Below are 14,120 nucleotides of genomic sequence, written 5' to 3'. Positions count from 1 at the left end.
AGGAAGAGGAGGATGAGGAGCAGCAGCTTCTGAAGAGGAGGAAGAAGAAGATGAGAAGGAACCAGCTCTGGATGAGGAAGCACCACACAGGGAGACTGGGGAGGAAGAAGAGGTTGAGGAGCAGCAGCTCCCAATGGGGAGGATGAGGAGGCAGAAGCAGCTGCGGATTCCGCCTGCACTGCCCAATTTGAGCCCCTTGGTTCAAATTATCAAATTTCAAGGATCTCAATCCCTTGGTGCTGCCCCAGAAGGGCCTGAGGGGCCCCAGACCTGTCTGGGATTGGAATTTTGGGATGACTTCTCCCCTGCCCTGGTGGGACGCGGCTCAGGGAGAGCTGGGAAGGAGATTCCAGAGCACCATGGAATACCCAGGGTTGGAAGGGGTCACCCAAGTGCCACTCAGTCCCAAATCCCAAAATCCCACCAGGTTCCCGAGGGCGTTGCCCCAATGCTCCTTCAGCCCCATCGGCATTGCCAGAGTTCTATTGTTTTGTTTTGGGGTATTTTGAGGTGTTTTTGGGAAGAATCCAATTCCTGTTGCTCCTTTGATGCATCCAGGGGGTCTGAGCATGGAGTGGGCAGGATCTGATCCCAAGAAAACTTCCACCAGTGGGATGAGGAGATGGATTCTCCCTCTGATCTCCCTTGTTCTGTGTGAAGCAAGTCCTGGATCAGAGCTGGGACAACAACAGAGCAAATCCCCTGGGAATGGCTGTAATTCCAACAAAATGGATATTTTGGTGGGATGTGGGAGAAGCAGCAGGAGGGGTTGGTCTGGGGCCATTCCTGGCTGGGGAACTCCCAAATTCCAGGGTGGAATTCTCCTTTCCTGCTGCAGGTTTGATTGTGGAAATGGATTCAGAATCCACACCCAGCCGTGGATTTACTCCTTTCCCAATCCAGCTTTTCCTGCCCTGGGAGCACCAGTGGTGGTGGGGACTGAGATCCCCTCGCAATTCCCTGTGGATTCTGGAATGATGTTCCACAAATTTCATTTTGATTCACAATTTTTAATTTTTTTTTTTTTGGCTGCTCTCCATCGTGGCCCCAAAATAACGGGAATTCTGCTGCAATAAGGAATTGCAGGGAAATGGTTTTCATTCCTGGGAGAGGAGGAAATCAACCACCAGGAGAAGATTCCTGGAATGTCTCAGAAGTCTTTGAGGCTCTTTGTGGTTTGGGGTGGAATTTGCAGGAATTGCTTCCTGTGGTCAATGCACCGGGAAGGGGACGGGGGAATGTTGGAGCTTCCCAGTTTTCCTGCAGCTCCAAGGATCCTCGGGGAGGGCTGGAGGTTCTGTTTGGAGGGTTGGCACAGGGATACGGGGGCATGTCCTGGCCCTTTTGGGTGTCATTTGGTCCTTTTTGGGTGTCACTGGAATTTTGGGATCATTGGGGTTTTGGTCCTTAGTGAGTGTCGCTGGAATTTTGGGTTCACTGGACTTTTGGGATCCCTGGATTTTTGGTCATCATTTGGTCCTTTTGGGGTGTCACTGGATGTTTGGGATCCCTGGATCTTTGGGTGTCACTTGGTCCTTTTTGGGATCACTGGCATTTTGGGATCATTGGTTTTTTGGGTGTCATTTGGTCCTTTTTGGGGTCACTGGATTTTTGGGTGTCATTTGGTCCTTTCTGTGTGTCATTTGGTCATTTTGGGGATCACTGGAATCTTAGGATCACTGGGGTTTTGGGTGTCATTTGGTCCTTTTTGGATGTCATTTGGTCCTTTTGGGTTCACTCAGTTTTCCCAAGCATGGCTTGTCTTGGAGTGGGAAAACCCAGGGGAGCAGGGGACAGACGGACGGATGGAGTGTGACTCTTTGGGATTTGGGATCCGCAGGTGGTGCTGAAGCTGTGGGATGTTCTCACCTCAGGCCTCACCTTCCCGTGGAATTAATAATTAAATTAATGGGAAAAGTCAGAGATTTGGGTTCAGACCCTTGGCTCCAGCTCAGGGCCTGGGGGAATCTCTTCCTGACTGGGCAGGGGGTGCCTCTGGATCAGCCTCTCCCATTCCCTGCCCAGAAATCAGGGAATCACTCAGGGGTTTGTGTTGGAAGGGGACTCTAAAGCCCATCCAGTGCCTACCTGGCCCCGGGGCGTTGGGTCAGGAGATGGGAACGTGGGAATTCCATGCCCAAACTCTCCTCGCTGCCTCCTTCCATGTCCTTATCCCAGCAAAAGCGAATCTGGAGCCAGGGAAACAGCAGCTGGGAGAATTTCCCCTGCCCCAAACCCAGGAGGCTCCCAGGGTGTGGGAACCCAGGAAATTCCTCTGGCTGCCCTGGAGGGACCGAGCCCTGCCCAGGGGGCTCAGAGACCCTGGCACAGAGCCCAAGACCCCCCTGTGCCTTTGATTTAGCCCTTGGAAAAAACAATTCCCAACCTTGTATGAAGGATTACAAGCCGTGAAAGTTTCAGTAGAATGATAGTGAATTTATCACAAGGTGAAAAATAGATTTTGGGGTTTTTAGCATGGGGGTTCAGGGGGCAAGATGGAGGAATCTGGGCACGTCCAGCCTTTCTCCTTCTTCTTCTTCTTGGCCTCCATTGTCTGGGTGATGTTGGCACTTTTGGATTGGTTTAGGGCAGAAGCGCACTGTCTAACATGGGGGATAGGTACTGGGAATTATGGTAAATAATGCACACCTGCTGGACAGACCTCAGCAGGCCAGAGAAGGAATTTTATAGATAGGAAACAATGAACAACCTTGAGACTGAAAACAGAAGAGCTCTGACTCCTTCTTCGACTGCCAGAATGGAAAAAGAGACTTTCTAACTGACCTTGGGGTCACTCTGACCAGCTGGAGATCCCGAGACCAGGGGATGCAGAACCTTTGGGATCTTTGTTTCCTTTGTCCCTGCTCCTGTTCCCCTCAGGAGCACTTGGAAATGTGAATAACCTGGAAAAGTTCCAGCTGGAGGAACCGGAGCGCCGCAGCCCTGGCTGCCAGCCAGGCACTCAATCTCTTCATCCATCACTTTCCCAACCCTTTTTTAACCCCCACCTCCTTCAAATCCAACGATTTTCCCACAGATCCCCCCCCCCCCCCCCCCCCCCCTCTCCTTGGCCATGGATCCTGCTTCCCTGGAGATATTCCCTTTTTGAGAATATATAATCCCATTCCACCTTTTTTAAGGGAAAACAAACGTACGAACATCCCCCCCTGGACGCCCCACGTGACAAAACTGCAGATATCCCATTCTTTATTCCATTAATCTATCTGATGAGCGGTGATTCCCAACAAAATTCCCCTTTGGAGTCACCCACCCCAAGTCTTCCCTCCTCTCCTGGGGTTTCTTGCAGGAATTGGAGCTCAGGGCACCAAACCCCTCCCTTGCTGTTTGCAGCAGCTCCATGGGCAAATCCAACATTTTTTTCCCTCAAATTGTGCTTCTTGGAGAGGGAGGAAGGTTCTGCCTGGAGATCATCTTCCCAAGAAACACCCAGCTGGAATTTTCTGCTTGGAAAAGCCTCTAAGTTTAGCTTAAAAAGGTGTTTTCAGTGTGAAAATCTGATTTGTGGGGAGTCACCATGGAGCAGGAAAAAAGAGAGGAGAGTCTGGATGTCATTCCCAGGACTCACCAGGTGTTTCCCTGCTTTTCCCCTGGATGGTTCCAAGCTGAAATCCTCCTTCCTAAACTCCTGGGACCTTCATTGTCACAGGAATCTTAGAGGGACTCCTTATTCTCATTAATCCCTGGTGTTAATTGGAATGAAATCCCTAGAAAAGAGTGAAGCTGGATGAAGCTATTGAGAATTTTTTTTTCCCCTCCCTCAATCCATAATTTCCACCTTGGAAGTTGTCCATGCTTACCTGGGAGCAGGTGAGGCTCGGAGCAGGAGAAGAACATTTGATTGCCCATTAAAAAAGAATAAAATTCCTTTTGGCAGCACCACTTCTGCTCCACAGGGAGAATTCCCTGTTTTCCAGAGGGGGAATTCTGCAGCAGTTTTGGGGAGCCCTTAAACCACCAGGAATGACCAAAATTCCAGACTCCTCTGGCATGGTGGGCTGCATCCTCAAGCAGGTTCATCTTGGATTTAGGAGCCTGGAGATCAGGGTTGGATGCAGCTGAAATCTGATTTTCCAGGCTTTTTCTCCCAGATTAATTGAAGCGGGAAGTTTCTCCTGCTTTTATCCCACCACTAACATTACCATTTGGGCTTCATTGCCTCAGGTTGATACTGGGAAAGGAGGGGCAAAGCTGAACTCTCAGCATTAGAGAAGAAATGAAGGAATTCAAGGATTTATGGGTTTCAATCCCAATTTTCCAAGCCAGGAGGAGCCTTTTCAGCAGGAGAAAAGCTTTTCCTGGCACTGAGGGTGGGTGGGAGCGTCACCCTCAGGTGGCCCCAGCTCCAACCTCTTTCCCTCTGCAGGTGAGGGGCTCTCCAGGCTCTGTGCTGGCTTCCAGGAACTCCCAGGAGCTGCTTCCCAAGGGAAATGTCGTGTGCCCACATCCAGATCCTTGTCCTGGTGGTGGCCACGGGGCCTTTCCAAGCTGGGGCTGCTCATGAAGGTGAGTGACAAGTGACACCTGGGTCACCACGGGTGCGGCACCTGGGGCGTTTCGGGGAGGAAAATCCCTTTTCCAAGCAGATTTTCCTGGATCCACTCATGGATCTGTCAGGGTGGAGCTGTGGTGCCTCTAATTCCTGCTCAGGATCCTCCTGGGTTGGGATCGCGTGGATAACAGAGCACCTCAGCAGGAATTCAGAACTTGTAGGGATGAATCCTCTCCCTGTGCTGGCAGGAATTTCCTCCTGGAATTCCTGCCCCGAGCAGAGATGAGACACAAGGGTAGGAGGACCCTGCAGAGAAGATCCTCAGAGGAATTCCTGCTCGGGAATTGAATTCAGGGCCTGAATTCCTGCCCTGGGATTGAGTTCAGGCCTGAATTGAGGGCCTGAATTCCTGCCCTGGGATTGAATTGAGGGCCTGAATTCCTGCCCTGGGATTGAATTGAGGGCCTGAATTCCTGCCCTGGGATTGAATTGAGGGCCTGAATTCCTGCCCTGGGATTGAATTGAGGGCCTGAATTCCTGCCCTGGGATTGAATTCAGGCCTGAATTCAGGGCCTGAATTCCTGCTCTGGGATTCATGGAGAGGTCAGGGCTCTGCTCAGCGTCCTGCCTCTGCTCCAGAGGAAAGTGGGGAGAAAGGGAAAACAAATCCACTCTGAATTCCAAAACCTGGTTCCAGCCACCACATGGGAAATGGGAGAGGGAAAACCTCAAGGAAGCCTTGAATCCTTCTACTGGTTTTTAGGGAGTTGGGATGGCACAGGGATTCACCTCCCCAGCTCCATGCAGGCCCACAAAGACCTTTTGGGGATGAGGGGCTGGATCCAAAAAGCAGGAGGAAAAGGAATTCCAGGGAAGAGCCTCATGGATGTATTTTTGGTCTCATGGGGGGAGATCCTTGGGAGCATCCCCCAGAGTTCCCAGGATTATCCCAGGCTGGGTGGGATCCTCCTTTTTCCAACAACCCCCTGGTTTGGAGGTTCAGATCCATCTAGATCCATTAAATTCAACAAGGAGTTAATGGAATCTTCAGCATCAGCTTGGAAATTAGCTTAATTAAGCTGCTGTCCATCAATTAACCAAGGAACTTGACTCTGGTGCTGTTTAATTCTGGGCTGGGAGCAGGGTAATAAATCAAAGTTTGGAGATGTCTCTGGCACAGCTGTGATGAATGGAACGGGATGTTCATGGAAAATTCCCACTCCCACCCTATCCCCCTGTGATTGATAGAGCTGTCCAGGGTGGGATTTCCTCCAGAAGGTACCAATCCAAATATCTTTAACATCTCACATTTCCCATGACAGCTCCAGGTGCCTGATCCAAGCAGGAATTCTGAGGTTTTGGGAAATTTTTGGCCCCCCTAAAAAAAAAAATAAAAAAACTGAAAGCCCCCAGAATGAGCTGGGATTGTCATGTTTATAGGGGAAAGGGCACCATCCCACCCTTTGGAATCCCTTATTTGTTGTTTTCCTCCTCATTATCCCCGGATGCAAATGAGGGTGGGGTGAGGAAGCCTCTCAAAAACCAGCATGGACGGAGGAAGCTCTGCCATGGACAGGAACCTTCCACTGTCCTGGGTTGTCCTGGCCCTGGAGACTTCCCAAGATGGGGCATCTCTGGATGAGGAGCTTCTCCTGGGTCCGAACATCCAAATGAAGGGTTAGGAGGAAATTAAGGAGAACACAACACTCTGGGAAGCACCGAAGAATGGTCTCTCCGTCTCCTTCCCTTGGGTGTCCTGGAAATTCGGGCGGTTCTGGGGGTGTCCCTCACTCCATGGTGTGGGACGAGCCTCCCTGTCTGTCCCTCTTGTCCCCCAGCCTGCAGGACAGCAGAGGTGGCCGAGGTCCTGTTCCTGGTGGGGCACTCGGAGGGAAGCGCAGGGAAGGAGAGCTCCCGGCTGCTCCAGGATTTCATCAGGAGCGTGGCCGGGTCCTTCGAGAGCGCGGGGACGCGGACAGGAGGAGTCCAGCTGGGCCTGGCTCTGTATGGGGAGACACCAAGGTGGGTCTGAGCATCCTCCTCCAGCCACCTCTGGGGTCCAGCTCGTGGGTGAAGAGCTTCTGCAGCTCTGGGGAACCTCTGAGCAGGAGCTGGACCCTCAGCAGAGCCAACCAGAGGTGCTTCGCCACAGGGAATTCTTTCCGGGCCGGAAGGATGGGTTTAACACCCAAATTCCGAGTTCAGGGCAGGAAGGATGGGTTTAACACCCAAATTCCAAGCTTTAGGTCCTTGGTCGTGGTACCAGGATCTGGGGCTCATTCCTTGCACTCCCCTGGCCACTGTGAGGAGAACTTTCTGGGATGAGTTAAATCCATGGAATGGTTTCGGTGGGAAGGGACCTTAAAGACCATTTCATTCCAGCTTTCGTGGGCAGGGACACCTTCCCCTATCCCAGGCCGCTCCAAGGCCCATCCAGCCTGGCCTGGGACGCTTCCAGGGATCCAGGGGCAGCCACAGCTTCTCTGGGCAACTGGAAAAAAGTAAATTTCAATGTTATTGCTGGTTATGGCCGTTTTCAGTGCACCCCCTGCTCTTTATTCCCCCATCTCCCATTCCCAGGATGAGCGTGGAGCTCACAGATTACGCGACCATCAGAGAAAGGCTGGATGCAGCTCAGGATCTCTCCTCCAAAGGCAGCAGCCTCCAAACAGGCTCAGCCCTGGCTTTTGCAGCTCAGGCCTTGGCCCACCAGGACACCCTGAGACGGGAGGCAGCAAAGGTGGGCGAGCTCCCGAGGCGTTGTCCAGGGAGCAGCTGGGTCATCCCAGAATCATGGAATGGGTTGGGTTGGAAGGGAATTCAAAGATCATCCAGTGCCACCCCTGCCATGGCAGGGACACCTCCCACTGTCCCAGGCTGCTCCAAACCCCATCCAGCCTGGCCTTGGGCACTTCCAGGGATCCAGGAACAGCCACAGCTTCTCTGGAAATTCCATCCCAGCCAGGAATTTCTTCCCAAGGTCCCACCCATCCCTGCCCTCTGGCAGTGGGAAGCCATTCCCACTTTCTCCCAGCGCTCCATGATCTTGCAAGTTGTCCCTCTCCACAGGGAGGAATTCTTTCCTAGTGTCCAATCCAAACCTTTTGAGAGCTGCTCACGAGGACTTGTAGGGATGAATCCTCTCCCTGCTTGGAGCAGGAATTTCCTCCTGGAGCTCCTGCCCCAAGCAGAGATGAGACACCAAGGGCAGGAGGGCCCTGCAGGGAAGATCCTCAGAGGAGCAGCTCATGGCAATGATTCCATGGGAGCCTCCTCAGAGGTGTGGGGTTTGTGAAGGATTTCATTCCGAGAGAGGGATTTCATGGATGCAAAACCCCACAGCTCCCATTGTGACCCCCCTGATGTCGCACCCGTTTCTTGCCTGGCTGTTATCCCAACCCTTGCAGGCGGTGGTTCTGATCACGGATGGGAAATCCAGCGATTCCGTGGAAGAGGGAGCCCGGATCCTGCAGGATGGGGGGGTGACAGTGTTTGCTGTGGGTATGTGTGGCCACCAAGTCCTCTGTGAGACCAGCCCTCGTTCTTCTCCTGTGTGACCGACCCTCGTTCTTCTCCCCAGGAACCATTCTTGGTTCACCACACCCTCTTCCTGAAAACTGCTCCCATCCCCAGGCTCAGCCTTTCCCGCGAGTCCAGGAAAATTGCTGTGTTCTTGGATATTTTTGTTGTTGTTGTTGTTAAAAACTGATTTATTCAGTGAGAATCTGTGATTTTGTACCTGTCAAAGCCACTTGGGAATTCAGAGAGGGTTCGATAAATGGTTCCATAAAAGTCAAAATGTTTTGATGTCACATTTAGAGAAAAAAAAAATTGAAAATGCTTTTACTTCTGAAGTTTTCTCTTAAAGGGACTCAGAGATTGACTCAAAAATGTCCCTCGGGATAATTCCATGAATGAGGAAGGATTCCACTGCTCCCCCCATCCCCAAGAGTGAAATTCCACCAGCCAAATCCTTCCCTTCCCCAAATATCCCAGGGAATGACAGGAATGGTGGTGGGATTTTGATACAAAGAGCAGCCAGGTCGATTTGAACCAATGCAAGATGGAAATTGGGGAAGGATTTGTTTGTTGGGTGGGTTGTTCCCCCTTTTTGTTTTTTTTTTTTCAACCACAGGAAGACCCTGGAATTTTCAAACAGCCTCCCAAAATCCCAAATCAGCGTAGGAATGTCTCTGTACCCAATGGGAAGGACAAGGCCAGATCCTGCCCTGTTCCTTTTTTCCCCACCTCTCAGCCCATTACCGGCACTGAGACATCTCTATGGCACCTCTGGAGAAATCCTGACCTCTTTTCCCTGCTGGAAGAGGCTTCCTCTGCTTCCCCCTTCCATCTTGAGGCTCCATTCCTTCTTCCCTCCTCTTCCTTGGCAGCACAACCCAAAATTGGTGTCAAACTCAAAGCCCAGCACGTTGCTCCCCCTTTCCAAAGCCTGGCCTGCCCCGTGGATGGTGTTTGATGTCCTCTTTCCCTCCCCTAGGGATCAAGGATGCTGACAAGAACGAGCTGGGCAGGATTGCTTCAGATCCCACCGCGGAGCACCTGCTTCACGTGGAGGATTTCCAGCTGCTCCCAGACGTGGCTCCCAAACTCTCTCGGAGGCTCTGCTTCACCGCCTCGGAGCCACCACGTCCTGTCAAGCACAGGGTGCAAGGTGTGTCCGGGTTCTCCCCTGATCCTGCTTTCCATCTGCTTAAACCAGCCTCTGGGTGTGCTTCCACGGGGATGAACTTCCCACGTCCCTCTGAGGGAGCTGGAGGGGTTGGGTGATCCCAGAGGAGCAACCAGCTCCTGCCTGGGGACAGTGGTCCTGGGTGTTTTTCTTGTGGCCGCCTCTCCATGGTTTGTTTGGGGATATCAGATCCTGGTATCCCTATTTTTTTTATTTTTTTTTTGAGGGATACCAGATCCTGGTATCCCTATTTTTTAGGGGTATCAGATCCTGGTATCCCTATTTTTTGATTTTTTTTTTTTTAAGGGATACTAGATCTTGGTATCCCTATTTTTTTATTTTTTAAAGGGATACCAGATCCTGGTATCCTTATTTTTTGATTTTTTTTAAGGGATACTAGATCTTGGTATCCCTATTTTCTTATTTTTTTAAAGGGATACCAGATCCTGGTATCCCTATTTTTTGATTTTTTTTTAAGGGATACCAGATCCTGGTATCCCTATTTTTTGATTTTTTTTAGGGATATCAGATCCTGGTATTCCTATTTTTTGATATTTTTAGGGATATCAGATCCTGGTATCCCTATTCTTTGATTTTTTTTTTTTTTAAGGGATACTAGATCTTGGTATCCCTATTTTTTGATTTTTTTTTTTTAAGGGATATCAGATCCTGGTATCCCTATTTTTTGATTTTGCTGCTGGATCAAACAAAAGGAGCAGCGATGGGATGGAGCAGCATTTCTGCTCCTTGGGGTATTTCATTGTGGGATTGTCACAGGGAATTCTGGCAGCACAGCTTGGGGTCTGAGGAAGAACTCCATTCCCTGCTGAAGATCCAAAGAGGTCTCCAAAAAGACATCTCCAAATATATTTCCAAAGAGATCCTGACACTGCAGTGAATCCAGAGGTGATGGCACTGAATTCCTGCCCCTTCTTGGCTCAGGAGTTCATGAGAAGCTGAGTTCAAAGCTTGGGGTAGAAATGGGGAGAACTTCACCTGAGGCTTTAAAGGGTCTCTTTCTTTTTTTTTTTTTTGGGCCTCTTCTGTGGTTCTGCAGCACTTCAGGGCTCCCTGTGACATTCCATGGAAAATCTAGGCTTCCTGGGACATTCCATGGAGAGTCCAAGCTTCCTGGCAGATTTCTCCAGTGTTGGGAAGGAGTAGGGCAGGGAGGAGCTGCTGCCCCTTGCATTAACCAGGTGTTCACTGGGGAAGTGTAACCAAAAAAAATTTTGGTTTCTTGATTTGTGCTGTTGAAAAACTGGCCAAAAAAAAAAAATTCCTGCTGGATCATCTCCTGTCTGGAAACAGACCCCAGGTGTCCCTGTTCTCCCAACCTGAGTGACACCCATGGCTTTCTCTTGTGGAATGCGTTGACTCCATCCACGAACTTCCACACGTGGTGGAATCCAATCCAAACTCTTCCTTTTGTGCTCTTGCAGCTGAGCAGATCCTGGGCCCTCGGGAGCTGCGTGTCAGCGAGCACAGCCACAGCTCCCTGAGGCTCTCGTGGGTGGCAGCCACGGGCAGGGTGACAGGGTACCACATCCACGTCCACCCCTCGCTGCCACCAGGGCAGCCGGAGCACCAGAGACAGGTAGGGTCATGTTCCCGTGTTACAGTTCCCAGTGTTGTGGGGTCATCCCATGCGGAGGGCACAGCCCAGTTAGGAGGTGACACCATGTCCCTCCTGGTGACACTGTCACCATCCTGGTGACAGCAGGATTGGCAGGAATTCCTGAGGGTTGAAGTGGAGGTATGGATCCACTGGTTTCAGTCCCCAGTGTTGGGGTTTCAGTTCCCAATGTTGTGGGGTCACCCCATGTTGAGGGCACAGCCCAGTTGGGAGGTGGCACCATGTTCTTCAGACATCCTGGGCACAGCAGGATTGGCAGGAATTCCTGAGGGTTGAAGTGGAGGTGTGGATCCACCATGGGATCCACCAGTTTCAGTTTTCAGTGTTGAGGTCCAGTTCCCAATGTCGGGTTTCAGTTCCCAACATCCAGAGGTTCATCCCATGTTGAGGGCACGGCCCAATTAGGAGGTCACACCACATCCCTCAGCCATCCTGGACACAACAGAATTGGCAGGAATTCCTGAGGCTTGAAGTGAAGCTGTAGGTCCACCATGGGATCCACCAGTTTCAGTTCCCTATGTTGGGGGTTCATCCCATGTTGAGGGCACAGCCCAGTTGGGCGGTCACTCCATGTCCCACAGCCATCCCGGTGACAGCGGGATTGGCAGGAATTCCTGAGGGTTGAAATGAAAGTGTGGATCCACCAATTTCAGTCCCAGTGTTGGGTTTCAGTTCCCAAAGCTGGGTTTCCTTTCCTAATGTTGTGGGGTTTTTCCATGTTGATCCCACAGCCTGGTTAGGAGATGGCACCATGTCCCTCAGCCATCCTGGTCACAACAGAATTGGTTTAAATTCCTGAGGGTTGAAGTGAAGGTGTGGATCCACCATGGGATCCCCCAGTTTCAGTTCCCAGTGTTGTGGGGTCATCCCATGTTGAGGGCACAGCCTGATTAGGAGGTGACACCACATCCCTCAGCCATCCTGGGCACAGTGGAATCAACAGGAATTCCTGTGGCTTGACATGAAGCTGTAGATCCACCATGGGATCTGCCAGTTTCAGTTCTCAGTGTTGCGGCTCGGTTCCCAGTGTTGGGTTTCCTTTCCCAGTGTTGTGGGGTCATCCCATGTTGAGGGCACAGCCTGGTTAGGAGGTGACACCATGTCCCTCAGCCATCCTGGTCACAATGGAATTGGTGGAAATTCCTGAGGGCTGGAATGAAGGTGGAGATTCACCATGGGTTTGGATCCACCATGGGATCCGTAAGTTTCAGTTCCCAAAGTTGGGGGTTCATCCCATGTTGAGGGCACGGCCGGGTTAGGAGGTGGCACCACATCTCTAAGCCATCCTGGATCCTTCAGCCTCATCCCTCAGCCATCCTGGGCACAGCGGGATTGGCAGGAATTCCTGAGGATTGATATGAAGCTGCAGATCCTCCATGGGTGTGGATCCCCCGTGGGATTCACCAGTTACAATTCCCAGCACTGGGTTCCAGCTCCCAATTTTGGGAGGTCATGCTGGGTTAGGGGGTGGCACCCAACCTTCCCGATATCCAATCCTTTCTCTCCTTGCCTTTATGATGCCACCACTCCATCCCATCCAGCCTCTCTGGCAGCATCTCCTGCTCCTCCTGCTGCCAGGGCTGTTCATTTTGGTGAGATCTCCGTGGATTTTGGGATTTTCCATGTCCTTGTGTGAGGGATGCTGCCGTGTGCTCCAGCTCATCCCACACAGCACAAAGTTTGGGAGTAACATTGAAGGGCAGAAGATACTTGCCCTAAAAGCTTTGATTCCTAATAATAGAACAAAGCTATGAAAGCTTAAATTATTAAGGCGGAGATTATTAATTGTATTAATTATTAAAATTGTATTTAACTGGAATGATCATCCTTGGCAGCTTCTGTGTTTTCCCTGTTATTATGAGATCCTGAAGTTCTGTTTCCATCTCCTGCCCTCAGGTTACATCAAAAATTCCTTCTCTGAGCTTAAAAAGGAACTTTCTTGGTTGTTTTCCCTTCATTTTCTTCAAAGGAATTTGAGATCACCTTTACCCTTAATGCACTCTCCACGCTCTATTTCCCGGGTTATTCCACAATTTGAGGATCACAACATCTGGGTGAGGGTTTTAAGAGGCTCCCGCTCCTGGAAGTCACCTCGAGCAGGTGTGGAGGGTGGCCTGATCTTCTGCTGTGGGTGTGACGCCGGTGTCCCTTGTCCCCCTGTGTGGCAGATGGAGGTGGACGGGGACACCACCACGGTGCTGGTGACAGATCTGAAGCCCAGCACCAAATACGTGCTGACGGTGAGGGCCAGCTACGGAGGGGCCCTCGGGGAGCCAGCAGCCACCAAAGGGAAAACGGGTGAGTGTCCCCTGGGCCAGCCCCGTGGGACTGAGGGAGGGATGAGGGACAGAGGGATGATTGAGGGATAATTGATGGATGGATGGATGAGGGACGGAGGGGATGGATGGATGAGGGACGGAGGGGATGGATGGATGAGGGACGGAGGGGATGGATGGATGAGGGACGGAGGGGATGGATGGATGAGGGACGGAGGGGATGGATGGATGAGGGACGGAGGGGATGGATGGATGAGGGACGGAGGGGATGGATGGATGAGGGACGGAGGGGATGGATGGATGAGGGACGGAGGGGATGGATGGATGAGGGACGGAGGGGATGGATGGATGAGGGACAGAGGGATGGATGGATGAGGGACGGATAATTGATGGATGGATGAGGGACGGATAATTGATGGATGGATGAGGGACGGATAATTGATGGATGGATGAATGAGGGGAGGATTGATGGATGGATAATTGATGGATGGATGAATGATGGATGGATGGATTGTGGGATGGATGGACGAGGAAGGGGAGAAATGGATGGTGGGATGGATAGCAGGATAGATGAATAGGGGGATGGAGACAGGGATGGAAGCATGAGGAATGGATGGATGGATGGATGACAGATGGATGAGGGATGGATGGTGGCATGGGTTTGGAGCTTCAAATTTTATTAGAGAAGCTTCCATTGAGTCCTGAGGTGCAGGAAGCTCCTTGGCTTTCCAAACTCCTCCAAGAGGAAGCCTGGATGGGGCTGGATCCAATCCCAACCCCAGGCTGTCAATGCATTAAATCTAAGGAATTATAGAGGTGTGGTTGAACTTTGTCCAGGGATTAAAGATGGCAAACCAGGTTTATTTAGATTATATAAAATTTATGTTGAAATTTATGATTTCTTATGATAAATGAGTAGATTAAAAGATCTTAATCAAAATTATTTACTGAACAGTAGAGAAACTAAAACTACCAGGATAGGACAGAACCATGCACTTCATCAAAGTA

General features: G+C 51.0%; 1 protein-coding gene across 1 annotated transcript in view; it reads left to right on the top strand.

Annotated features, from left to right (window-relative positions):
- Positions 1-14,120, top strand: part of LOC118698215 (collagen alpha-1(VII) chain-like) — a 106,147-nt gene that overhangs the window by 7,179 nt on the left and 84,848 nt on the right. Inside the window, exons 3-9 of the mRNA XM_054514911.1 lie at positions 4,385-4,524; positions 6,349-6,532; positions 7,091-7,250; positions 7,918-8,011; positions 9,009-9,182; positions 10,643-10,797; positions 13,005-13,134. Coding sequence (XP_054370886.1) covers positions 4,449-4,524; positions 6,349-6,532; positions 7,091-7,250; positions 7,918-8,011; positions 9,009-9,182; positions 10,643-10,797; positions 13,005-13,134 — 973 coding nt within the window. The 5' untranslated portion in view covers positions 4,385-4,448. The remainder of the gene's footprint in view (positions 1-4,384; positions 4,525-6,348; positions 6,533-7,090; positions 7,251-7,917; positions 8,012-9,008; positions 9,183-10,642; positions 10,798-13,004; positions 13,135-14,120) is intronic.

This window comes from Molothrus ater, chromosome 5, assembly GCF_012460135.2.
Source record: "Molothrus ater isolate BHLD 08-10-18 breed brown headed cowbird chromosome 5, BPBGC_Mater_1.1, whole genome shotgun sequence".
Lineage (NCBI taxonomy): Eukaryota > Metazoa > Chordata > Aves > Passeriformes > Icteridae > Molothrus > Molothrus ater.
This window is presented reverse-complemented; position numbering and strand designations above follow the sequence as displayed.